The sequence below is a fragment of the Leucopleurus acutus genome, assembly GCF_964270905.1.
Source record: "Leucopleurus acutus genome assembly, chromosome: 6".
NCBI classification, from domain to species: Eukaryota; Metazoa; Chordata; class Mammalia; order Artiodactyla; family Delphinidae; genus Leucopleurus; species Leucopleurus acutus.
In genome coordinates, this window is record NC_139149.1 from 57,186,954 (window position 1) to 57,213,045 (window position 26,092).

The 26,092-nt window shown below is 40.9% G+C and overlaps 1 protein-coding gene across 1 annotated transcript in view; it reads left to right on the top strand.

Moving 5' to 3' along the window:
- Positions 1 to 26,092, top strand: part of MYO3B (myosin IIIB) — a gene marked incomplete at both ends in the record, with an annotated part of 388,194 nt that overhangs the window by 218,037 nt on the left and 144,065 nt on the right. The window contains 3 exons of the mRNA XM_082841630.1: positions 5,346 to 5,425; positions 12,663 to 12,740; positions 14,931 to 15,136. Of these exons, the coding sequence (XP_082697756.1) occupies positions 5,346 to 5,425; positions 12,663 to 12,740; positions 14,931 to 15,136 (364 nt within the window). The remainder of the gene's footprint in view (positions 1 to 5,345; positions 5,426 to 12,662; positions 12,741 to 14,930; positions 15,137 to 26,092) is intronic.

Consider the following 26,092-nt stretch of genomic DNA (forward strand, 5'->3'; position numbering starts at 1 on the left):
ATCTGGTAACAGAATAGCTGAAGCATTGGATGTTTTCTTTGCAGCTCCTTTTGAGTAGCATTTGACACAAGCCTTTTACTTTTCAGCGTTGCTTTGCAGTCGTTTATTAGCCTATTTCTTGTGTTACAGAAAATTTCCCAAACAAATGCCCACCAGCAGTTACCACCAGAACCCTGCAACCAATCTTTTAATCCCAGAGGGGGCAGCAGAGGGAAGTCAAGTTCCAAGCATGATTATTTAAAACAGCAACCCATCATCTTGGGCAATTCTTAAAGAGGCAACTGAAATCATGGGTGCTGGGTGCTTTCCAAGAGCTGAAAATCCTCTGAAGCAGGCAGGAAATTGCCATCTTTTAAAAGTTTCAGCTCTGTCTTCAGACCATTTGTCTCTTTCCCTTTAAGTTGGAAGCAGGGAAATTATGTGGGATCATTGCAAGCTCCTTTTTAGAGTCTTTCCTAACCCAGTTCCCACGTAGGATATAAATTCCATCCAAAGCCTCTGACTTCCGTTTTCGCTCCCCAACACACGTCAGGCAGTCACAGGAGGGTGCTCTGGGGCAATGAGGCGTCCTTAGCCAAAGAGGCTGTCTGGGGGGTGAAGCAAGGAGGGTGCTTAACATTTGAAAGAAGTGTGAACACTGTATTTACATTTAAATTAAAATGGAAACTTCTTATAGGTAATGTTTCTGAAAGGTGTGTGTGGCACATCTGCCGAGGTCTATTGTTTATTCATGCTGTAAATCCTTTGAAATGTGTTAAAATGCTTCCCACTCATTATAAAGCTCCTGCCACCCCTGGATTACGACTTTGATGTCACCAATCCTGCTTCAAAGGGTTCTTTCTGGGCTATTAATCACAGTTTAGCCTCTGAAGATATCGCCAGAGAAAACATTTGGACATCTTTGTGCTAGACTTGCTAAAAACTTTGAAATCTTGAGTGTCTTGCAAATGCACAAATTGCAGCATTTCCTTTCATTGACAACTTTTTATTTTGCTACAGGATCAAATGACATTTTAGGTAAAAATGCAAACAGATCTCTTGGTTTGGGAGGTTAGGGATGAGAGAGGAGATGAAGGGTGGGTGGTGAGGAAGGGAGATGGGAGTCTGAGCAGGCCGTTCAGACCCTTCAAAGGCAAGACGTGGTAGGAATTAAAGTGGCCAAGACATGGAGGTTCAAAATGGAGTTGCCTTATCATTTTTTCTCATCTTTATATTTTGAACAAACCAGTATTCACAGTAGCCAATTAGTGAGATTCTCTGTTCTTCTCTTACCTTCTACGCTCTGAGAGCTATGTGAACTGTTCAAGCAAATCATCGTCATCATCATCATCGATGCTAGTAACACAAAGTGAGCACTTACCTTGTACCAGCTGTGTGTTGACAGTGCTTTTCGTGAATTATTTCATCCAATGCCCATAAACGGCTCTGAGGATTAGGTAGTAAGTACTGTCTTCATGTTGTAGACAAAGAAACCAAAGCTCTGAGATGTTAACTAACTTGTTCAAGGTCAGCCCCTATGACTCAGAGCCTGTCCCCCCTGCCTAACTAACTCTCTCTTCATCAGCTGTTTCAATGGGGGTGGTCAGGTTCCTCCCTTCAGGCTGAGGGACCCATACTGACAGATCTGCTCATTAGTCTGTACCTTAAATCCTGGCAGTAGTGTTCTCTATTGCCCACTTTCTCTTTCAGGAAAACTCCCAGCATCTTTTTTTCTTCCTTATTTGTCTCTTTCAGTGACTGGTAAGCCCTAATTGGAGACTTTTTGTGGTAAAAACTTATAACGTGAAGCCTACCCTCTTAAGAGACCTTTGAGTATACAGTATGGTATTGTTTACTGTACGCACACTGATGTACAGCAGACCTCGAGAAATTTTTTGTCTTGTATGACTGAAGCTTTGTACCCATTGAACAACAGCTCCCCATTTCCCTGTCCCCCCAGCCCCTGGCAACTACCTTCTCCTCCTTGCTTTTATCAGTTTGACTGCTTTTGGTACCTCATATAAGAAGAATCTAACAGTATTTGTCCTTCTGCAACTGGCTTATTTCACTTTGCATAATGTCCTCCTGGTTCCTCCGTGTTGCCCCAAACGGCATGATTTCCTTCTTTTTCTAAGGCTGAATAAATATTCCATTGTATGTACATGCCACATTTTCTCTATCCACTCACCCTTTGACGGATATTTAGCTGTTTCCACTGCTTGGCTATTGTGGATAATGCTGCAGTGAACATGGGAATGCAAATATCTCTTCAAGATTCTGCTTTCAGTTCTTCTGGTTAAGTACCCAGAGGTGGGATTACTGGATCATATGGCAGTTCTAGTTTTAATTTTTCAAAGAACCTCCATACTATTTTCCGTAACAGCTGTACCATTTTACATTCCCACCGACAGTGCATAAGGGTTCCAATTTCTCCACATCCTCTCCAACACTTGTTATTTTTTGTTGCTGGTGGTGGTGTTTTTTATGTGGGGGAGGGAAAATAATTTTCCCTCTACCTTTCTAGGTTCTTAGCTGAGACACCCCTGTAATAAAAAGACAGATTTAATGGGAGAAAAACAAACAGAAATTTAATAACATGTATACCTCCTGTATACATGGGAGATATCCAGGGAAAACTGACTAAACTTCCTGAAATGACCCAAGCCACCAAGTTAAACATTATATCTAGCTAAAGACAAAAGATGTTGGGGAGGCTGGTTATTGGAGTTGACTAGGAAAAGCACAGTAAACAAGGGTAAGGTTGTTATGCAAATTTAAGTTGGTGCCTTCTCCATTGAGAAGAGTTCCTAGAGGTTTAGAGTCATCTCTTTCTGGTACAGAGAGGGAGACATCTTTACATATGGAGATTCCCCTTGTAAATTTTTCTTACAAAAGGGTAATTTCTGCTCGGTTTTCAGAGCTTCGCATGTGTCTGCATTAAAAAAAAAATAACCAGCTTAGAGTAATCAGTATGTCAAAGGGGCTTATTTTGCTCCTCTGCATTTATAATGGCCACTCTAACAAGTGTGAGGTGATATCTCATTGTGGCTTTGATTTGCATTTCCCTGACTGTTAGTGAAGTTGAGCATTTTTCATATACCTGCAGGCCATTTGTATGTCATCTTTGGAGAAATGTCTATTCAAATTCTTTGCCCATTTTTTAATCAGCTTATTTTACTTTATTTTTTGCTGTTGAGTTCCTTATGTATTTTGGAAATTAGCCTCTTATCAAATCTATGGTTTGTAAATATTTTCTCCCATCTCTGGGTTGTTTTTCCCTCCTGTTGATGGTATCCTTTGCTTTGCAGAAACTTTTAGTTTGATACAGTCCCAATTGTCTGTTTTTGCTTTTGTTGCCTGTGCTTTTGGTGTCCTAGCCGAGAAATAATTGTCAAGACCAGTGTTAGGAAGATTACCCCCTATGTTTTTTTTCTAGGAGTTTTATAGTTTCTGGTCTTACATTTAAGTCTTTAATCCAGTATGAGTTGATTTTCCAGTATGATGTAAGATAGGGTTTCAGTTTCATTCTTTTGCATGTAGATGTCCAGTATTCCCAACACCATTTGTTGAAGAGATAATCCTTTCCCCATTGTGTAATCCTTTCCCCATTGTGTAAAAGATTGTTTGACCATATGTGCATGGGTCTATTTCTGGGCTCTCTATTCTGTTCCATTGGTCTGTATGTTTATCTTCAGGTCAGTACTGTTTTGCCATATTGTTTTGATTACTATAGCTTTATAATATATTTTGAAATCAGGAAATGTAAGGTCTTCAGCTTTTGCTTTCCTTCTCAAGATTGTCTTGGAGTCCTTTGTGGTTCTATATGAATTTTAGGTTTGTTTTTTCTATTTCTCCAGAAATGCCATTGAGATTTTGATGGGAATTGCACTGAATCTGTAGATCTCTTTGGGTAGCATGGACATTCTAACAATATTAAGTCTTCTAATCAATGAACACAGTGAAGGGTAACAGAATATGCCACCCCAAAATATGCCACTTTGGCATTAAAATTATTTTAAGCTGAAGGCAATTGAGAAGAAGCAGATACAAGAAAAGGCTCTCTCACTTCCCCCTATTTGCCCAAAAGCAGGGCATAAATTTGTAAAAATATGCCCCCTCTCCTCTCTACCAGAAAGCACATAAATTAATCACCAGAAACAACTCTAGATGCTTATCAACTCAAAGACAGCACCAGAGGAATCTATATAACGCATTAGCCCTTATCTTCCATTAGCTTCCCTATATATTTACCTTCCCACTATTTCCCGCTCCTAGAAACTCAAAGTTCTTTTCCTTTGTCTTGTCACTTCTTTATAAATTTATTATTCTTTTGTTAAGATGTTATGTAAGCCCAAGTTCTAACCACCCCTTTGAGTTACTCATCACTAAGTACTCCTGTGTATATGTGTGATACATGCGTTAATAAACTTCTGATTGCTTTTCTCTTGTTACTCTGTCTTCTGTCAGTCTAATTTTTAGGGCCTCAGCCAGTGAACCTAAGATGAGTAGAGGAAAAAGATTTTTTTCCTCCCCCACAATGGAATTGCTTTCCTTTTACTTTTGTTGTAGTTTTCAGTATACAAGTTTTCACCTCCTTGGTTAAGTTTACTTCCAAGTATTTTATTCTTTTTGATGCTGTTGTAAATGGAATTGTTTTCTTAACTTCCTTTTCAGATTTTCATTGTTAGTATATAGAAATGCAACTGATTTTTTTATCTGTTGATTTTATATCCTACAACTTTGTTGAATTCATTTGTTAGTTCTGTTAGGGGTGTGTGTGTGTATGTGTGTGTGTGTGTGTGTGTGTATGTGTGTGTGTGTGATCTTTAGAGTTTTCTACATATAAGGTAATGTCACCTATGAACAGAGATAATTTTACTTCTTCCTTTACAATTTGGATGCTTTTATTTCAATTTCTCGCCTAACTGATCTAGCTAGGACTGCCAGTACTATGTTGAATAGAAGTGGTGAGAGTGGACATTCTTGCCTTGTTCCTAATCTTAGAGAAAAACTTTCAGTTTTTCACTGCTGAGTACATGATTTGTGGGCTTTTCATATATGGCCCTTTTATGTTGTAGTAATTTCTTTCTAGTCCTAGTTTAAGTGAATTTGAGACCTTTTGTCCTTTCTTATTTGCTTATTAAACTAATATATATTCAAATTATATTACAAATTATTTATAACTTATAATTTACTTCCAATTTATATCATTGAAGTTTCAAAATTCAAATTTTTCCAAATTTTTCAAATTCAGAGCAGATTATTTAGAACATTCTGAAAAATACAAGGGCACAAAAAGAAAAATTACTCATCATGCTATTGTTTCACTTTTCCTTTTCCTTAACTTCTTTGTCTTTTTTGCTCAGGTAACTTGGCCCAGACAAGAGCCAGGATAACAGCAGCCTCAAGATCTTTGCCTCCGCATTTCAGTGCTGGGAGACCCAAGGTAAGTAGTATGTTTGTACTCAAAATACTGTGGACGACAAGATGTTCCCACCCTAGGGATTATCCTAGGTGGGCAACATTAGTTTCCTTTATCTGGCCCACTACCTGGGCAGTCTGGAAGAGAGATTGAAGGGATTTAGGAATTAGGGCTTAGGAAATTTGAAACAGCACCATGGAATCCTTTGCAATCCTGTGTCAGGGAAAAAAAAATTTTCCTCTACCCTCTTAAGTTCAGTATTTGGGGGAATGTGAAATAAACTGACATATTAGCAAGAGAAAAAAAAAATACTTTAATCATATACATACAGTAGTTCACCAAATAAGTGATTCAAAGGGCCAGTTAGATTTCGGGGCTTATATACCATCTTAATAGGAGATGAAGAGAGGAAGAAGGACGTTTCTGGGACAACAAATGACTTTTGGGAGAAATAAATGGTCCTTTAGGAGAATAGATGGGAGGTATAACAGTTTTATGACAATGTCTATTTAGGTAATTTCTTATCCCAATGCTGACTTCTCATCTCTGGTGATAGGAGTCAATCTTCTCTGATTGCAAAGCTCCCCTCTCGGAGGGGATTTGAGACAGCTGAATTCTTTTGGGAGGCTTTGCTTTTAGGCAGATAAGGGGAGTTACAAAAAGCTTCTTCTTGCAACTGTTGATTCTTACATGTTGATCTTACATGTCTTCAGTTCAAAATAATCCTTATGCCACTGTGGCATATCTAGACCCCTTCACCTGATTTTCAGAAATATCACTTAAGATACAGAACAATGACACTTGAAAATTGTTGACACTTGAAAATAAAGTCCATCTAGGAAGAGATAAAGCACTTTTCCTTGAAGCTATCACCAACCCACAGAGGAGGATAACAAAAGGAGTCAGCAGGGCGGAAATAAACCATACCCTTTCCTGTTTCTCTGCTTTGCTCTCTGAAAAATGAGCAGTGCACTTGTCCATGCAAAAGGGGTGTTAGAAGGGTTCCTAAATATCCCACTGTAAAATATTTTAAACTCTTCCATCCTTCCTGATAATGCTTAGCACAAATCTCAAGGACTGGCTGGTTAATGCTCATTGTATATACTAATACTAACACCAAGAAACAATAATGTTAAAGGTGATGGAGTAATAAACAGGTCACATCTCTGAATTTTCTTACCTTTTTGTTTACATTGAATATTAAATAATTCATTTAATAAAGAATGATCAATACAGCTGCACATAATGCCATTGACTATTATGCCCAAATTGATAGAGATGTACATATCTATATTTACTCTCTTTGAGAATAAAAGACCTGCACATAAATAGGGATTCAGATCATCTTTGTTAACAATAATTTTTACACCCACATTGTTAGTACAATCTTGTGCAGTATTCTACTTTTCAACCTTGTGAATTTGTGGCAAGATGTTAGGGCTATTTAACATGAGTTATATGGGCCCCTCAATGAGATTTACAGAGAAGTTTCAGTGGTTATGAGAGCCTCTTGATATTGCATGTAAAATGTTGTTTGTGTTAAATACAGTTGATTCTCATTATTCACAAGACTTGTGTTCTGTAAAGTTACTGTGAACACTGAATCAGCAAATTCTGAGCATTGCTCCTAGAGGAAATACGCGGTTAGGTTCCTGCAAGCCTCTGGTTACAACACTTTCGTCAACTGATTAATACATAATCTTGTATTATGTGTGTTTCTATTAAAAGATACTTTATTTAATACAATTGACCCTTGAACAACATGGGGGTCGGGGCACCAACTCTCCACACAGTCGAAAACCCACATATAACTTTATAGAGGGTTGTCTGTATCCACGGTTCCACGGATGCAGATTCAACCAACTATGGATCGTGTAGTAGTACTGTATTTACCATTGAAAAATATATGTGTGTAAGTACATCCATGCAGTTCAAACCTGTGTTGCTCAGGTCAACTAGATACTTCTTATAAATAATTAATTATATGTAGTATTGCTTTGTATAAAACAATATTTCAAGTGCAGTATTTGTATCATGGAACTCAAGGCCAACGGCACTATAACTCATGCCTTGAACAAAGCTAATCTAACACACAAATGTTCTCCAACAGGCACTTGACAGCCTCCTTCCACTTAGGAACACTAGACAGCACTTCAGCACTATGATTAGGGGCTATTTTATATTTATTTATTTATTTTTAATAAATTTATTTATGTTTTATTTTTATTTTTGGCTGAGTTGGGTCTTTGTTGCTGTGCGAGGGCTTTCTCTGGTTGTGGCGAACGGGGACTGCTCTTCGTTGCGGTGCATGGGCTTCTCATTGCAGTGGCTTCTCTTATTGTGGAGCACGGGCTCTAGGCACATGGGCTTCAGTAGTTGTGGCACGCAGGCTTAGTAGTTGTGGCATGCAGGCTCAGTAGTTGTGGCACGCGAGCTCTAGAGCACAGGCTCAGTAGTTGTGGCGCATGGGCTTAGTTGCTCCACGGCATGTGGGATCTTCCTGGGCCAGGGCTCAAACCCGTGTCCCCTGCATTGGCAGGCGGATTCTTAACCACTGCGCCACCAGGGAAGCCCCAGGGGCTATTTTAAACAGTAAAATCACGAGCCAAAAGCACAAAAATGCGGCACAAAAATCGTGGCACTTAAGTAGACCTTGAAAAAGACACTTGTTTACAGCATGACAGCTGGAACAAGAAGACAGAGTGTCACCTTGTTCAACCTCAGCTGGAAGCATGCACATCAGATGTCGAAGTTTCCACTGCTCTGCATGTCTGCAAATGACCGTGAAAGCGTGTGAGCACTGATTGCTTTGGAGATTACAAATACATTTCAGCAAGTAGGCAAATTCACAAATACAGCATCCACAAATAATGAGGATCAACTGTATATGTGTTTTTTTGCAGTCATTGGCTTCCACCAGATTCTAAAAAGGATCGTGACACGTTCCTTTCAAAAAGATGAAAGACTCCTGTGTAATATTCTCTGTCAACTCATATTCCCCTCCTTTCCTCAATTTGATTTTTTGACTGCTGGACTCTGCCAGGACCTGTCCCCCTGCCTTCCACATTCGGTATCAGCACGTTGTTATCTCCCTCCCTGCCCTGCCTACATGAGAAGTGTGCCCTCGAGTGTGTGGCGTATATTTACATCACTATAATAAATACAGGTGAGATGAAAATGACTAGAGATTTATTGTCCCTGGGAAAGAATATGAGCTGAAAGTTCTAATTAAGGCATCAGAAAATATGAAGGGTAACAACAGCAATAAAAAACTCCATCAGTTCTTCTCTGCCTTCTCCAAGGTGAAACAGCAGAGGTGGCCTTGCAGAAAGCTGACCTCCACCACGTTCAGCACCCTCACACTGGGCCGGTGTCAAGGCCAGCCTTGCTTCCTCATTCAGTGCTGTGGAGACTTTTGAGGGAAGTGATGCCGTAGGGACTGTTTCCTTGAGAGAGGGATGGATCACTTGACAGCCGTAAAAATTCTTGACCAAAGGCCTTGTCAAGTACCTAAATATAAATACTTCCGAGGTTTTGGGATGCAGATAGTAGGTACTTACGGAGACCAAGGGGGAAAAGAAATCCTTCAGTTTTTCATTTATTGCTGAGATCTAGATGGTTTGTGAGACTTTTTGGAGTCTATTTCTTTATCCTAAAGTAAATTTAGTTGACAGATGAGGCAAATCTTTTTAATAATACCATGCTTTCAGACCCATTCTATAAGTTGTAACAAACCACATAGAAAAGGCAGTATGTAATGTTTAAGGAGTAGGTTTTGGAATCAGAACTGGGTTCAGATCTAGGCATGGCCAGTTACTAGCTGCAGGACTCTGGGAAATTTACCTAAAGTCTTTGAGCCTTAACTTCTTTATATGTAGAATAGGAGTGATAATAGTGTTTACCTCATAGGGTCCTTTTGAGAATTCATTGACATAGTGTAGGCAAAGTGTTTAGCATAGTGATTTCACATTGGAAACAGTAAATGTTTTATTACTCACATTTTGATAACCATCTAAAATTCCATGTGTGTAGTCCATATGTATACAGAAGCTTGCTCATTTCCTGTGGGCTTGGGGTCTGTACCACAATTTGTAAAGCTTACTCATGACTACTTTGAAGGCTAACCAGCACTGCTCACAAGGAATGGGGTAGGACATTTTTCATGTGGGCAAAAAACAAGCTTGCTTAGCTCCAGTTGGCTTATATTGTTGTAGCAATTGGTGGTGTAGAAGACGGGTATACTGGGTTAGAAAGACAATGTTTTTATCCAGAATATCAGTTCTACTGATCATTTTGAAATTGTTTTCATTGGAAGTATTTTCTCTGCCAATAAATAAAAAGATGTCCTTGCTGTGTTGCATGGGCGCTAGTACTCACCTTATTCCATGGAACAAAACCCTGCATCCTTAGTATTGATCACTAAGCTAAGACTGAATCCAACATGGTAATGAAGGAAGGGGAACTGACTGGCCTCTTGTGTGTGTTCAAGGCAGTGGTTTTTAAATAACACAGGCTTTGGGAAGTTAACAAGTCCAAGTCCATACAGCTATTAAGCAGAGGAGCCAGAATTTGAAGCAGGTGTGTCCAGTTCCAAACCCTGTGTCCTGTAGCACATACCCCCTGTGCCTAGGAAGCCTTTCCTGTCTCTTTTCCTCCTATCTGAGGTAAAAACTTATAAGATGCTATGTAGAGGACTGGTTTTTTGTTGTGAAATCCCCACCTTTGGAAAGAACTATTTGTTAGATGATGACCTCAATAGAACCTAATTTCTGGATTGTTTCTAAGAGACATTTTTTTTTTAATTAAATGAGGCTGCCATTAACTAAATTAGTTCAGAAAGACAAGCTCTTAGGTTAGACAACAACCTTCTCATCTCTTTTTTTTTTTCTTTCGAGTTTTTTTGAATTCTGTGGAGGTCATGGCAGGCCCAGTGCAGACAGAGGTCTCCTACTTTGAAAGGTCAAGAGAGGCAACTTCTGGTATGTCCCTTGTCTGAAGTGAAATTCCCTCTTTTGGATCCACACCATGCACAGGAGAACTTCATGACTATGCAAATATGCAAGAGACCCTTGACCAACCCAAGACCTTTCCAAATTCTTAAATTAGAAGGTACCCCAATAGTATATTATTTATTCTTTAAAATATAGTACTAAATATGTAGGTGATGAACTGTAGACAAGCATTAACATTTCCAAGTTACATGTAACACAGAATAGGTTTTTACTTACTTTACAAGAGTTACTCTGTATGTGAGTATAAGGACAGAACTAAAGTCATGCTGGGTGGCTACAGGAGCACACCAGCCCTATACTTGGATTGCAAATTAGTGCTTCCTTCTGTATTTTTCCAATTTGCTGCAGGGGATGGGTACTGATCTTGAAAACAATACATATCACACTTTTTAAATTATGTCTTAGCAGAATTAACATACATCAAAGATTTTTCTGATCACTAAACTGTTAAATTCTCAAATGCCAAGGGTCTACTGTATGTTCTGAGGAAGGGTAACAGGTAAGTGCTACTAGTAGGAGAAACATGGATGAACTTTTCAGCTGCCCTTTCACAGTGAATTACAGCTTGAGAGGCTGGCATTCTCTGGCTAATTTGAATGAAAAGGGAGGGAAAGGAAGGAAAAGCAGGGTTCAAAGCAAGCTGTGGTTCTTCAGGGAGGATCTCTGAATAAAAGAAATAGTGAGAAATTCCCAGAAGTTGTGTGCACATGAAGGTCAGGTGAGGAGAAAGAATGTTTAGGAAAACTCTCAGAATTTACAATTTGGCCGAAGGCAGACCCTAGCCAAGATCTTTCTTCCTTCAGTCCTAACTAGCTTTCCCCAAACCTCACCAGTGCTGAGCTCTATCCGCCAAGTGGGGGTGAGATGGGGAAGAAACCTTCCATGTGGTCCCTGCAGATAACACCATAGGACCTCTGCAGGTGGGGTGGGTGTGTTTGTGTTTTTCTCTTTTCTCTGTGAGAGCAGCCTTCCTTCTCAACACAGAGCTTTCATTTCCTCCTTTCTCATTAAAAATATTAAAAAGTCAGACCTACAGGCAGTTGTACCATTGCTTCAGCTGCATCCAAATGAAATGATGGCTTTGGGAACAGATCCAATCTGCAGCCTAGAGAATGCAAGCTGCACCGCGGACCACCCCCCGACCCCCGACCCCTGACATTACTTCTCTCAGAGTTACCCTTATATTCCTGCTCACTATTTAGGTTGCTTTTCTAGTTTTTGAAAACTTAGCTCCACACTTATTCCCCTTCTTAAACAGACCTGTTTTCTTTATCCAAGCCAGTTGAAGCCTTTTCTTCCATTTTGCACACAGTCTCCTAAATGCCCCTCGAGGTAAGCGTCATTATTCACCCACCTCCCCATGGCCCCGTCCCTTCTAGCACCCACTTCTCACTGTTGTTGAACAAGGCTGCAGACATTCTCACCCCATGGGGGGGTGGCTGCCTGGACAGCAATCCACTGAGTGGAACACACGTGCTGACAGCAGCATCTTCCAGTTCAAATGTCTGTGCTTCATACCCTTGCCACCTGTTCCGAGCAGATGGGAGGCTGCCACAGAGGAGGCTGGTGCTGAAATGCCGCTCATGTGCTCTGCAAACCAAATAGCTTTGTGTGTGCAGGAGCAGGAATTTTATTGTTGTGATAAAATGATGGAACACAGGGTGCCACAACTGTTTGCTACAGTTGTTTTCATTCTAAATTCCTTCCAGTCGGCCCAGGTAGTTGGGGCAGATGATTGGGAACAGGTGTATCCCAAGCTCTGGTCCGCAGTGAGCACGTGGTAACTCTGGGCAGCAGGAGGGGTGTGGCAGGGTTAGTATCTGATGGCCGGAAGGCGAAAGGGCTCCCCTAATGCCCTGTGGTGCAACCGGGGCTTTGGGTCCGGGGCTTTGTAATCACCCAGCCTCATGGGTTTTGCCCAGTTTTCTTTTAAGAAATAATTTGGTCTCATGTGACATTATTGGAGAACTTAATAGTGGCCCATTAGAGTATGGAGAAATACAGAAATAACACTGCTGGGGGTTTGTACTGAGACCATATAGTATGTCACAGAGTTCGGTCATTGTCAAGAGAGTAGAACAGTGCGAATTCTGTTTTTCTTTTAGATGTCTTTAAAATCCTCCCCCATGGTCTGTACAGTTGAGTCCTAAACATCAAGGCCCCTCAGATATTTGACCAAATTACCTTTCAGATTTGGGGAAAATAAATTGTCTGTATCCTCAAACCATTCACCTCTGCCTGTGTTCCAGGTGGACACTCTGGAGGTGATACGGCATCCGGAAGAAACCACCAACATGAAGGGGCAGACCATGGCTTCTTACTTCCGGGTATGGAGGCTTCTTGATCTCTATTCTGCCTGTTTCCAGAAAGGACGTGCCAACCCTTCCCACAAGAGGCCCAGATACCACAGAGTCACTGAAATAAGAGCAAAGCTCAAGAGTCATTTAAGAAAGGTGGTGGTGTATAGGGAGAGGAAAATTATAACAGGGAACCCCCCTCTGAAGACAGTGTTCTCTGATCTCAGAAAGACCAGATGAGCCCTCAAGTGTCTACAGAAGGCCCTCTCTGCCACTGGCACATAGCCCTGTCCATTCAATGTGCTGATTCTGTTAGCATTTCAGCTGCTTCTTGGCCTTAAAACTACTGGAGTCAGCCACTTTTCCAGCATATTTACTGAGAAGTAAAGTAGTTAATACAATTCCAGAAGGTGGTTTATCAAGTTCATGAGAGACTATGTCTTAGCTTTGACTTTCTTTTCCTAGATTGAATTGACCCATTGCAAGACCCATTTGCCTGAGCCCAGTTATTTCCCATCTCTGTTACCACAATTCCTCATGTTTCATCTGGTGAAATGACTCCTTTGAGTAAAAACGTCATCTCTAGAGGGACTCTGTCAAATGCACATTAGATAGGAAAGATAAGACACTGTCAATTTGTACTAATTTGAACAGATTTGTTTATCTTCAAATTATGAAGCATTGGGGTTGGAAGCCCCTCTTAGATCACTGACTATGGGGAGCTGAGGTCCAGGCAGCTTCACGACGGACATGCTGTTAAGCCAAAGATGGAGCTACTGAACTCAGGGACGACGAAATAAGGTTGTAAGTTGGGGTCGGCCACAGGAAGGGGTTTGGCAGGAATGGTAAGTCAAGTGGATCATGAGCTGGAGTTGCCAGGCAGGCTGAAGGGTAGGGCCTGGGAGCCAGCACTGTGCAAAGAAGGTTCCACCAAAAGCTAGCAGGTTCAAGAAAGATGTAAAGCTAAGAAGTCTGACTTATCCAGCTGTGCTTTAGAGGCAGACTGGAATTGGCCTCAGGGGTATGGATTGTAAGGGCCTAGAGGACTTTGGGTCCAGCACTCCATCTGTGCAGTGATCCCTTCTCCAGCAGGTGGGTTTTCAGCCCCTGCTTCATCCCTCATGGTTGGACATTTCTAATTGCCACTTATTTCTTATCTGAGACCTACCCTGATCATGTCCCTTTAGTGGCTTGACTATATCCTCCTAGCATGTGTGTGTGTGTGTGTGTGTGTGTGTGTGTGTGTGTGTGTGTGTGTGTGTATCCCATGGGATTTGGAGGCTCTGATGGACTCTGTGAGGCATCCTCAAGATCCTAGAGTCCCTCTTTCAGCAGAAGAAGCCTCTGGCTTACAATTTTCAGAAATATATCCATAACAACCAGTTGGGTGTCCTCAAAATACTGGTCCCCAAATGCTAATAAAAAAGGCACATTGCCAAGCTAGGTAACCGTGTATTGGATTAGTAGGAGGTAGGATTATGAAATAATGAAGCTGATTTTACACGTGGCTTGTAATTGCCCCTGAAGGCATGTCCGAAAGAGGAGCTGCCACAGTGGGTGCCCGTGAGGAGCAGTGAGCACCGCTCAGCTTTTCCGTGTGCGCTCTCTCTGCGAGCGCCCCTGCCAGACACTCGCTGTATGTTAGTTCATCTTCATTATAATCTGTTTTCCCGCTGATTTTCTTGTTTTCTTTGCCCTCTTTATTTTTCTTGTTTTTCCTCTGCCTTATTAACAATGACATTGGTAAGGTTTGCTTAGACTTTCTGGTGATTGTTAGGTTGAAGAGGCAACTGACCCCTTCCTGAAAGCTGGACATTTTATGAGACCAGTGCTCTAACCCCTGAGTTAGGGAGCCAAAGCTGGATACTTTAAATTATGGGTACAGTTTATGAACACCTGGGCATACCAGAGACAAGCTAGTTCTGGTGATGGAGTTACGAGGTAACCTAAGCAAGTTCTCAGGCGGCTGAGTTTCTGCCAAATGGGATCTTGCCTGGCACCAGGTGATGTTTAAAGAAGACTTTTGAATCTGTGGGCAGTGATAAGTACTTGTCAGAACTTATATTGTTATTTCTTTTTGTTGGATTCTTGTGTAGCCTCAAAGGTTCCATGAGTTGTTTACGAGCCAGCAAACTGCCCTGGAGGCCCAGCAGGCCTGTGTCGTAATTATCTATCATGTTTGTGGTAACCTCATTTCATGTGTGTTTTTCTCCCTGGTAGTATTCTCTGATGGATCTGCTCTCCAAAATGGTGGTGGGACAGCCCCACTTTGTACGCTGCATCAAGCCCAACGATGACCGAGAGGCACTGAAGTTCACCCGAGACAGAGTGCGGGCCCAGCTCCGCTCCACAGGCATCCTAGAGACGGTCAGCATCCGCCAGCAGGGTTATTCCCACCGTATCCTCTTTGAAGAGTTTGTGAAAAGGTCAGTCTGGTATCTTGGGAACTACATTATGTTAAACACAGCTCTGCCAGGGCCCTTCTGTCCCCTGGGATCACTCCTCCTGCCCACTTGCCTCCAAACATGGAATTGGCTAGTTACCAGCTAGCATTTACTTGCTTCATTGCTGTGTTTCTCCTGTGCTCCAGCTGAATTATACAGTCATCTGGAGGACAGGTTAAGCTCCCTCCTGATCACATTTGGAAAATAAAAATGTCCATAGATATTTATCTGTTATATATCGTTAGGTTTCAAAATCTCCAGATATTTAATCGCTATGACAAAATTATCCCTCCATAAATGGGTCAAGATTCTGGCAAACGTAAATGCACCCAGGCATCCACGCCTCTCCCAGCATCTGGCACGATATAATGTGATAGCTAACATCTACAGAGCACCTGAATTGTCCCAAATATATAATCTCCTTTGATCCATACAGCCGCCCTGTAAGCTAGGCTTTATTATTATCCCCATTTTACAGTTGAGGAAATTGAAGCACAGAAGGAAATTAAGTGATTTTACCAAGATCCCATGCTAGTAAATGGTTGAGCCAAAATTTGAACCCAGGCAGTCTGGCTATAGCAGCCACACTTTTAATCTCCTCGGTCTACTGCATTCCATAAATGTTTATTGCAAAAATTGCTGTAGAGCTTTCTAAACCCAGAAACTGCCTTTACCTAAGAGTGAAATGCTGCTCTTTTCTGAACAGCTGCCACAGGTATGCCTTACACATGCATATGATTACAGGTAGGATTTTCACAAAACTTTCCGTGAAGAAATAAGGAACAAGAATAACAAAAAACCATCTCTGAGGAACACTAGTGTCTGAGGATATCCAGAGAGGAAAATTAATATTCATTATAAAATCTGTTTCTTTTTACCACCATTCTGAAACTAATGCCCAAGGTCATTTTTCCATTTTTTCCTCAGGGAAGAATGGATCCTAATATGGCAGGTCGCTTCATCAGGTCTTCCCAATGCCACTAGATTGCATGGAGACAAAAGGGCAAAAAAATTCCTTGCAATGAGAGCTTTTAAATTAAAAATAAGAACGAAATGGCTTTTTAAAACGAAGTGTCGGGCTTCCCTGGTGGCTCAGTGGTTGAGGATCTGCCTGCCAATGCAGGGGACACGGGTTCGAGCCCTGGTCTGGGAAGATCCCACATGCCGCGGAGCAACTAGGCCCGTGAGCCACAACTACTGAGCCTGCGCGTCTGGAGCTTGTGCTCCACAACAAGAGAGGCCGCGATAGTGAGAGGCCCGCGCACCGCGATGAAGAGTGGCCCCCGCTTGCCACAACTAGAGAAAGCCCTCGCACAGAAACGAAGACCCAACACAGCCAAAAATAAATAAATAAAATAAAAATAGATCTCCTTAAAGTGGAAAGAATCACCCTATAAAAAAAAAAAAAAAAAAACGAAGTGTCTTAGAGCCTCTTTTTCCCTCTTAAATTTGGAGGTGGAACAAACAAAGAAAAAAAGATTATTTTAGCTCATGAATGTGACTAGTCAAGTATTTTTAGCCACTAAGTGTTGAATACATAAAAATATTTAAGAAAACAGGTCAAATGCTAAACAGATTGGCACTTCTTTGTTCGTAATCAGAAAGCCAATAGGCAAGTATGAACAAGAGTTTCAAAATGTCAGTAAATCTGAGGGTATCAAAGATTTCTGAGCCAGCAGGTTAATTGGTATTTTGATCCTTTTGAGCAACTTAACAACAAAATGGATGAGTTAACAGTTTCCCCCCTTGATGTTATTCAACAAATAAGTGCGCCTCTTATCTTCCTGTTCAGGAGTGCTGTTTTGTAAACTCTTAGCAGGAAATATGCAGACGAAACAATCAAAGGCAGGGCTTATCAGGTGGTGGTAAATAAAAGATAAAGACTTGTTTAATGTTACTCTTTACCTTTTTGTATTTTCTGGCACTCAGTACTGAAGCCTGACGTGCACACCTGAAAGGCTGTGTTTTGAGGATTATGTTGTCGGGTTCCCAAATGCAGAAGGACTTCCCCAAGTCACCCAAGTCTGCAGACATGGCCAAACCTAAAACATTTCTTTGCCCCATCATCCTTGAATAATCTGGCAAAATGACTTAGAAGTGCCCTTCCTATTCTCCATTCTTGGAGCCTTCAAAGAAAGGGTTACTTCCGACACCCTCTCATCAATGGGGCCAGGTGGATTGGAAGCATTCATCTATCTAGTCTCAGGTAGGCATGAGAAAGGCCACCTGACAGTGCTGGGCAGCTGGCTGAAACCTCCTGGAAGTCATGCTGTTGAGACATCACAGAAAATGACTATGAACACTCATTGGCTTTGTGGTCAGTGGGCTCTGAAGTGTGGTCTGGCAGAAGGTCTATACTGGGGTAACACATATGACTGCACATATTGGGATGTGTTCTGGCCAATGTCTCAAGGGTAGCACAGCACATTCAGTTCAAAGTCTTATGGTTTGTTTATTAAACTCTTGTAGTAAATAATATAATTTAGTGAGGAGGTCAGAGTTCTTGTCTCCTCTTGGATATAGTATTTGGCAAGTAACCTAATATTTCTGTAAAAGGTGTTTCATCATCTGCATGATAAGAAGTCGGGAATACACAGAGCCCACATCCTAAAGATTTTCAGAGATTACATGCAGATTCCGGGGCCTTAGCCTCTGAGTCCTCCAGAAAGGCCCACCTCTCCCACTTGAGCTCACAGGAGGGAGAACTGCATTCCCAGGACCCAATTCATAACAGTTGTTAAATCAGTGTCTGTTGAACAAAGTGAAACTCTTACCTCTTCTCCTTCATCAGCAACTTCCATTTCTTCTCATGATGGCATGAGAGCTATGTGCCCTGGTATCTCCTTCATCTCCTTCTCCCTTCTATTCCTCTACTTCCTCTCCTCCAGAAATCTAGGGTCACCTCTGTCTTCTCACTTTCTTCAAACAATCCATCAAAAGTCCTGCCAACTTTACCTGCTAAAGTTTCTCAAAAAGTTTCCCTTGGGAATTTCCCGATCCCTTCTCCCAAGGCTTTTTAATAATAATAACAATAATAATAATAATAAAGCAACAGCTTGAGATATAATTCATATATGATAAAAATCACCCTTTTAAAGTACACAGTTCTAAGGTTTTAGTGTATTCACAAGTTGTGAACAATAACCACTATCTAATCTGAACAGCTTTTTATGTGCTTATTGGTCGTTTGTATTATTTCCTTTGAAGAAAGGTTTATTCAGATCCTTTACCCATTTAATTACTGATTTTTATATACTCTGGATACTAGCCCATTATCAGATATATGATTTGCAAATGTTCTCTCTTATTCTGTGGGTTGTCTTTTCGATTTCGTGATGGTATCTTTTCATGAATGAAAGTTTAAAATTTTGATGAAGCCAAATTTTTCTGTATTTTCTTTGTTAGTAATGCTTTTGGTGTCATATCTAAGAAACCACGCTTAATCCAAGATCATGAAGCTTTATTCCTATGTTTTCTTCTAAGACTTTTATAGTTTTAGGTCTTATATTTAGATCAGTGGTCCATTTTGAATTATCTTTATGTATGGTGTGAAGTACAGGTCCAACTTAATTCATTTGTTCATAGATATCAAGCTTTTCCTAGCACTGTTTGTTGAAAAGAGTATTCTTTCCCCTGTTGAATTGTCTTGGCAGCCTTGTTAAAAATCGATTGACCATAAATTGGTCATAAGTTATTTCTGACTTCTCAATTCTATCCCATTGATCAATACCTATTCCAAACCTTTTGAGGCTCTTTTGTCCACCCTCTTGACTTAACTTCCTAAATGGACTTCATGCCTGTTCTGTTCTCCAAAGAGCCACAGAGTACAATTTATCTAAAATTCCTATCTAATCATGTTGCTTCCTTGATTAAAATCCTTAATTGAAATGACCATCCCAGACCTCACTGGGTGAGCATCAACCCCTCTGCCTGATATGGGGAGTCTCCCTGTCTGGATCCTGCCCACCTTTCCAGTCTCTTCCTTCTTGTCTTCCCACCTCTCAGCTCACATTCCAGCAAAAACCAGACTACTTAAGAGTTCTAGGAACACCCCACATCATTCCATGCTTCCCTGCTTTGAGCAAAAGCTCATGTTGTTCTCGTGCTTTCGTGCCTGAATCCCCCTTCTCCAAGTTTTCAGTCAGCCGACTTACCCTGGCTAACCCCTGCTCCTCAGGACTTTGAACAGGCATTTTCTTCCCTGCAACACCCTCCTTGACTCTCCCAGGCTGAGTTAGGAGCCCCTCTGATGAGCTTCATCAGTAGCGCTGACTACATTGAGGTAGAAACTAGCTGCCGGTCTCTTACCTTGACATTAACCACCTGGGAGGCAGGGATATTTTGCAGCCAACTTTGTATCTGTACTGTCCAGCACTGTTCAGCACTGTCCCTGATACAAATTAGGCATTTAATAAATATTTATTGAATTGAATCAAACTTTTACTCCTTCCCCTTCATCACTGACTCTTTGGTCCTTGCAGTTCTGAAGTGCATGACAAGAATATGGAGCTGGCTTTGTTGAGGTTAAGTTTAATCTGCATTATAAAGTAGAATCTAGATTGTTAGAGCATAAGATTTCAGGTAAGTGATAAGTAGCTATCAAGAAAAGGTAAGAAACCATAATAAGCTAATAAAAAGTCTCTACCCAGCTTGAAAATGCTATTATTAGAGTTTGATACATTAAAAAGGTGACTTTTAAACAAACTTTCCTTCCTTCTCTCTACAATAAACGCTGATTTTTTTTTTTCTAGAAGAGACAGACTTCACAGGACAAGGGAGATTCTCTGCTCTGGCTCCTTTCTAGACTCTTTTCTCATCTTCCCACCTCTTAGCTCACATTCCAGAAAAGAAGGAATCTTTTAGATTAGAGCTCCCTAACATAACACAACATATGCCCTATTAAGGCAAGAGCCTCTAAAAGCAGGCTGCTTACTTGGTGTGTTAGTCAGGAATCTTTTAATAACAAGTGACTGAAACTGAAGTGAATTGAAGCAAAATTTAAAAGGGGATGATATATTGGCTTACATAACTAGGAAGTTCAAAGATATGTCTGGATACAGGACATCAAGCCATTTTACCAAACCACTGTCTTCTTTTCAGCAGCTTTGCTTCCCCTCTTTGGAGTTTCTTGTCAGCTAGGCAGTTCTTCCTCACATGTCGGCAGAGACGGTCCCTGGAAGCTCCCGTAGGAAGCATCCTAAAGGCTTAGCAACATCAGCAGCAAGCAAGTTCCTGAGAGTTCCCATGCAAGGAACTCTCTGGTTGTCCCAGCCTGGGTCATGTGCCGGTGCTTATACCAGTAACTGTGCCCAAGGGGATGATTGGCAGGGTCTTTGGTCAAGTGCCAGGGCATGGAGTCAGCCCCATGTGAACCATGGTCTGAGGGACTCTGTTAAAGGAAGGAGAGGAAGAGGGTGGATAGGCTAAAACCATAGGCATTCATTACCCCTTATCTGACCAATACATACCCTAGAATCAACTGTAACAGTGCCAAAAGGTCTACCCCAACCTGGGTAGCTAGAGGAGATCTTTAATTTAGAATTTTCTAAGAAGAATAAAAGTTCCGTTGACAATAACAGTGTTAACTCTGGAATGAGAACTATATACAGTTTACTAAGTTAACCTAAGCATAGTTGGCTTTTTGTTTTTTGGGATCTTTGTCTTTTGAACCACCGCTCTACTATACAGCAGGTTTCTGAAAACAGTTTCCAGCTCTGCTTCACCAAGGGATTAGAAAAAACTTATAATCTATTCTGGCCCAGTTTGAGTTCATCGTCTTGCATTTTTGACACTTTTCTCTTTATCAGTATGGGTCATAATAGCCTTGTCCTATCTAGGACTGTGTTGGACGTCACTTTTCTTTGTCAGGGTCTCTCACCTGGCCTCTATTTGTACTCTAAGAATAGTCTTCAGTAATTACTTTGCTCAAGAAGGCTGCTTCTTCCCTTTCATACTGCAGAATTCTTGCCATGATTTAATACTCCCTTAACAAAGCCTTCTTTCTATCTCAATTTATACTCTAAGAGAGAAGACCCAAAAAACTCCTCACTGAGGACATCTCCAGAGTTGACCATTGACTTTCTTGGATTCTAGAGCAATCCTTTGAGATCCACATGCTTTTGCCAGTGGATGGTCTGGAGCAGCTCTAGACATCCAGACATTTTCGAAGTCGACCTTTGTTTTCAAGTCTTTCATATTTGGACTTTGACTGTTGACTTCTTACTTATTTTTGTATCTCTAGCATCTTGTATGGTATGGTGTCCAGCCCATGGTGTATGTTTAGTAGTTCTCAAATGAGGGAATCTATCAATTAGGAATGCATTTGACTGTGAATAACAAACAATAAATATTTTTAGTGGCTTAACCCAGAGTTTCTCAGTCTCAGCACTGCTGACATTTTGGACCAGGTACTTCTTTGTTGTGGAAGGCTATCCCTGTGCCTTGTAAGATGTACAGCAGCATCCCTAGCTTCTACCTTTTAAGATGCGAATAGCAACACCCCCCCCCCCCACCCTAAATTGTGACAATAAATATTGTCTCCAGATATTGGCAAATGTCCCCTGGGGAGCAAAATTGCCCAAACTGAGAACCATTGCCAAACAGATTTGTTTGTTTGTTTGTTTCTCACAAAAAGAAATTGAGAGGTTAGCTATTTTTAATGTTATATTAGCTGTTCAATGATGTTATCAGGGGCCTGTGTATCTTCTGACCTCCGTTCATTTCTTTTTACCATCTTTAGTGTGTATGGGATAGCTTATAGTCTGGTGGTTACAGTGTAGCTGCTACCTCTCCAGGCATTATGTCTGCATTCAAGGCAGGAAGAAAGGGAAGGGGTAGGATGAATAGCTAAGTCAGCCACATTTGCCCAGCTTTTATTAGGAAAGAAAACATTTTCCCGGAAACCATTTCACATAACCTCTCATTGGCCTGGACTGAGTCACATGACCATTCCTAGCTACAGAGAGGGGTTTAGAAAGTGGGGAATGGGTCTGGGGCTGGGTGCATTGTGACCCAAAGAAAAACTGGTGTTCAGTTAACTAGGAAGAAGTGGGAATGGTAATGGGAGAGGCACTAATTATGCTTGTCACAGAAAAGAAATCTAATGTTTATTAATTGAATGAAGGAGTGACCTGAACGACTAAGGGGCTGAATGAACTTGAATAAATACTTTCAGTTCCTCACAACCCGCTCATTTCTTACTCCTTGCTACCAGCTTCTTCCTCAGGATTGTAGTTTAAGAATTTAAAAGTGCAGAAGTGCCTGAGTGGAAGCAGGCAAGATATTGAGGACCCTTTAATCCCATTGCCATGGAAAGATGTTTTTGCAGTTTTAAGCCTGCAACAAATTCTTTTAGCTCTTGCAAAGTGAACTGAATGTCATCAGTTATCACTGTGAAAACTTTATCTATAAGGACAGGGTCCCTGATATTCTCTTACAGAGCCCCAGGGTTAGTACTGGCTCACAGAACAGGAGTTGAGAGAAAAATCAGCATCACAGAAGAATCCAGACATCTCAAGAAAGACTGAAATCCAAATTTCAATTTTCAAAAAATAAAGCTGCTACTTTCTTCTCTGGGTAGTGAGCAGTGAATAGGAAAACACAAATCCTCCAGCAGCTCGGATGGCGATGCCATGCCTTATCTCTCCCAGGACATCCCTGGGGTTGTTTTCTTTTCACCTATAACCGCACAGATGAGAGCCTGACATAAAATAGATCTTAATGTGCTATTTAGATAAGTTACTATAGCTGCAGCTAAGTGAACAGAATCCTCAGTTCCCTGCAAATTGATTTACGAGGTTGCGCGAGATATGTAAGAGATAATACTTAGGGAGGATAATGGACAGCTTCAGCATCGTGAGTAAAATATATTGCATGCTTATGTGAACAGTCTCTGCATTTAGCTTCTAGGGGCAGCAATTGAGTGGTGGCATTCTCTGGGAGGAATCTCTAACAACTGCTGTTCTTGTATACTGTCATTCCCAACCTTTTGTTGTTGTTGTTGTTTTGAGAGAATGAGTTGCTCACCGCTCCCCAACTGTGTGTGCATTGATGCCTTTTATATAGGTGAGACCTTGGATGACTTCTTTTCTCCCTTAACTCTTATATTAATTACCATTGTTATAACTTTGGTTAGTGCAGTAAACAAAAAACATTCTAAAACTACCTTTTAAGATATCATTGAAAAACTCTAGGAGATGGGCTGGTCCAACTTTCCCATTTCACAGATGAGAAGACTGAGGCCAGAGGGATGATGTAGCTTTGCCAAGGTCCCATCTCTAAGGAGCTGACAGTATCAGTAACTCTCCAGTTTACTATGGACTGAAGAGAATTTCTGTGGCCACCTCTCTCCATTCTTAGGGTGCAGTATGGGTTCAACTTGGCCTGGCCTGGCCTGAAGATCCCTCCCAACTTTCCTATAGATGATTCACAATCCCAAAACTTATTCTTTGAAGACCCTCCCTTTCTCACAGAGTCCATACTGCTGACAGCTGTTTCTTATCTATTCAAGTATCAGAAAAATCATTTTTGTAGCTGATAGCTCTGCAAATTGAGACTGAAATCTATAGTGGTGATTTGAAAAGTGGATACAAGAGGTAATATCAATCACACTACTCTCCAAAGATACTGAGTAGCAGCAGTAATAAGCCCAGGCTGTCTTTCCCAATTTCCTTAATGTCTGCTCTCTGGGCAACCTCATGAGCTAATTCAGTTATAGGGAGGAATCCATGTAGTAAAGAAACACAGGGAACAGTGGCCATGCTATGGAAACAGTATGTGAAGAAATAATAAAGGAAAACAAGAAGAAAGATGCTATGAAGATGTTAGACAGTATCAGTGCAGTTGAGAAGACTGCCACCCTGGACTTTTGAACTGGCTGCCTGGCTTATTCTATGAAAATCAGGAGATGTAAAACTCTATGTCCCTGCCTGGAGATTCCTTAAACAAATTTCAGTGGGACTAGCTTATGTTGGATAATAACAATGAAGCAACAGAAGGAAGACAGAATGAAGAAGATCACGGACAAAGAAGAGAAAAGGTAGAAGGTAGAAGAGCAGGAGTATGCGAGGAAACCTCCTGGCACAGAGATGGCAGATGGGCGCCACTTTGCTCTCCAGCCCCAGCTGCAGACCTGGCTCCTCAGTCAAGGCACATTTCCTCCAGAGCCCAGATGGGGCTCTGGAATTCCCTCCAATATGGTGCTCTAAGAAACCGCTGCCCAGTCCATCAGCTGACCCACGGTTGACCCGGTAGTCATTCCTGTTCTAGCATGTTCTATTCACTTTACAGTGCATATCTGCCCAACCCTGAAAACCATGGTTTAGGGATGACTCAGAGGAAAAATTGCTAGCTGCTTTTTCATAGACGTTTGGGTTGGGGAAGAGAAAAATAAATTTTTGTCAAAGAAAGGAAGAGAAGAAAGGAGAGAGGAGCATTTATTGACCATCTGCTTAAGGCAGGCTTCATGTTAGTGCTTTACATATACATCTCACTTACTACTGGTACTAGACCCCCAAATAGATAAAATTATTCCACTTTTACAAATGAGGAAACTGGTTAAAGTCACACAGGTAGTCTGTGGTACAGTCAGGATGTGAAATGAGAGTCAATCTGATTTCATAGCCCATCCTCAAAATACATAAATGACACAGTTGAACACATCCAAATAGTCATTGCAAAATCAATCTGTAGAATTCAGGCAGAAGAAAATACACTCATAATTTTACTAGTTGTGAAATAGAATGATCAGTTTAAAGCTTAACTTTCTATTACAAATTAATTTGTGAATAAACTCAGCCTCAAATCTCTAATTCTGTTTTTCTTCTTTAGAAAGTCTCCCATTTAGAGCATATGAGGAGGCAGCAACAGCATCAGAAACATTTATTAAGCACCTATTGTGTGTGCCAAGTGCTGTAGTGAGCGCTACGGAATTAGAATTTACAGTCTCAGGACTTCCACAATCTAATAGCATAGATCAACGTGACTTTTTATCCGAAGGTCCAAATTTGAAGAGTCTTCTTAAGGATATAACGGATATAATGACTTTTTTTTTTTTTTTTGGTAGCAGATGGTGGCCAGCTGTTCTGTCTTTATTAAAGGCCAAACATGAAGGGAAAAAAAAATTAAAATAAAAGGCCCTATGGTAAATATGAGAAAGAAGTTAATAAACTAAATCTGGATTTTTATACACACTGAAGGGAAATGGGCAATTGGTGGTAATTATCAAATTATCCAAGCCAAAATAGCTCAGTTCCCTCCATTATCTACATAAGAGAAAATTATTTATATGGATTTAATTGTTCAGATAATTGTCCTGTATTTCAGGTGTCTGAGTAGACAATCTGGGTGGTCACTGATACAGATATAGGGTCCCTCAAGGGATATTTTAAAATAGGGAAAGGATTGCTACTCTTCACATGATTGGAGATATTTCTACTTCGATGCAGGAGATATTAATCAAACTCGTATACGGGATTCTTTGACCAGGATTTGGGCCCATCGTAATTAAACCATAACGATTTTTACTTAATGTTTGAAATTAATTTTCAAATTGCAAAAATAATGTATGAATACCATGTCCTCTAAAATTTTAAAATATTATATGTTAGGCTAAAGTCTTTCTTTCTGCATCCCTAATTCCATTTCCCAGCATCCCCATCATGGCCCCTCTCTAGAGTATCCACTATTATTTTTGGGGTAGTTTTATCCTTTCAGAATACAGACACACACACACACACACGGGGGGAGAGAGAGAGAGAGAGAGAGGGGGAGAGAGAGAGAGATTGCGAAAGGGAAAAAAAAACCCTAAATTTTCAGCTTGAATCACACATTTTATACCATTTGGCAACTTGCTTTCCTATTTAACAATATGTATTAGAGATAAATCCATGCTGTTCCATAGCTGTAACAGATTCCTTTTAACTCCCTCATTGAAACCTG